General features: G+C 70.4%; 1 protein-coding gene across 1 annotated transcript in view; it reads left to right on the top strand.

The window, feature by feature from the left end:
* Window positions 1-723, top strand: part of LMNB2 (lamin B2) — a 20,613-nt gene that overhangs the window by 15,356 nt on the left and 4,534 nt on the right. The window contains exons 7-8 of the mRNA XM_034657441.1: window positions 55-180; window positions 443-722. Of these exons, the coding sequence (XP_034513332.1) occupies window positions 55-180; window positions 443-722 (406 nt within the window). The remainder of the gene's footprint in view (window positions 1-54; window positions 181-442; window position 723) is intronic.

Below are 723 nucleotides of genomic sequence, written 5' to 3'. Positions count from 1 at the left end.
GGGGGGGGGCTCCCCGCCCGCCGGCCCCTCATGTGCCAGCCGGTGTCCCTGCAGCTGGACAGCGCCAAGCTGAGCTCCGACCAGAACGATAAGGCCGCCAGCGCCGCCCGGGAGGAGCTGAAGGAAGCCCGCATGCGCCTCGAGTCCCTCAGCTACCAGCTCTCTGGCCTCCAGAAGCAGGTGACTCCTGAGGGCCTGGCCTCTCGGTGTGGTCAGTGCGGGTGATGTGGCCCCCTGGGGGCTGTTGGGTCACCGACCACCAGAGCCCTCGCCCTCTGGGGCCTGGGCTCTGCCCGCGGCCCACCCGGAGTTTCTTGGCCGCCTTCGGTGCCCGCCCACACACGCAGGAGGCGGGGAAGAGGCCCGCGGCCGGTGGGCTTCTCTGCGTGAGCCTCAGAGGCCGCCCTGACCTGGCTGCCCGCCCTCCCCCACCGCCCGCCAGGCCAGTGCCGCAGAGGACCGGATTCGCGAGCTGGAGGAGACCATGGCTGGGGAGCGGGACAAGTTCCGCAAGATGCTGGACGCCAAGGAGCAGGAGATGACCGAGATGCGGGACGTGATGCAGCAGCAGCTGGCCGAGTACCAGGAGCTGCTCGACGTCAAGCTGGCCCTGGACATGGAGATCAGCGCCTACCGCAAGCTCCTGGAGGGCGAGGAGGAGAGGTGGGAGTGGTCTCGGGAGAGGAGGGCAAGGGGGCGGGGCCGGGGAGGGTGGGGCTACAA

Source organism: Ailuropoda melanoleuca, chromosome 4 (assembly GCF_002007445.2).
Source record: "Ailuropoda melanoleuca isolate Jingjing chromosome 4, ASM200744v2, whole genome shotgun sequence".
NCBI lineage: Eukaryota > Metazoa > Chordata > Mammalia > Carnivora > Ursidae > Ailuropoda > Ailuropoda melanoleuca.
The sequence above is the reverse complement of the archived record's forward strand: the minus strand, read 5'-3'. Positions and strand labels throughout refer to the sequence as shown.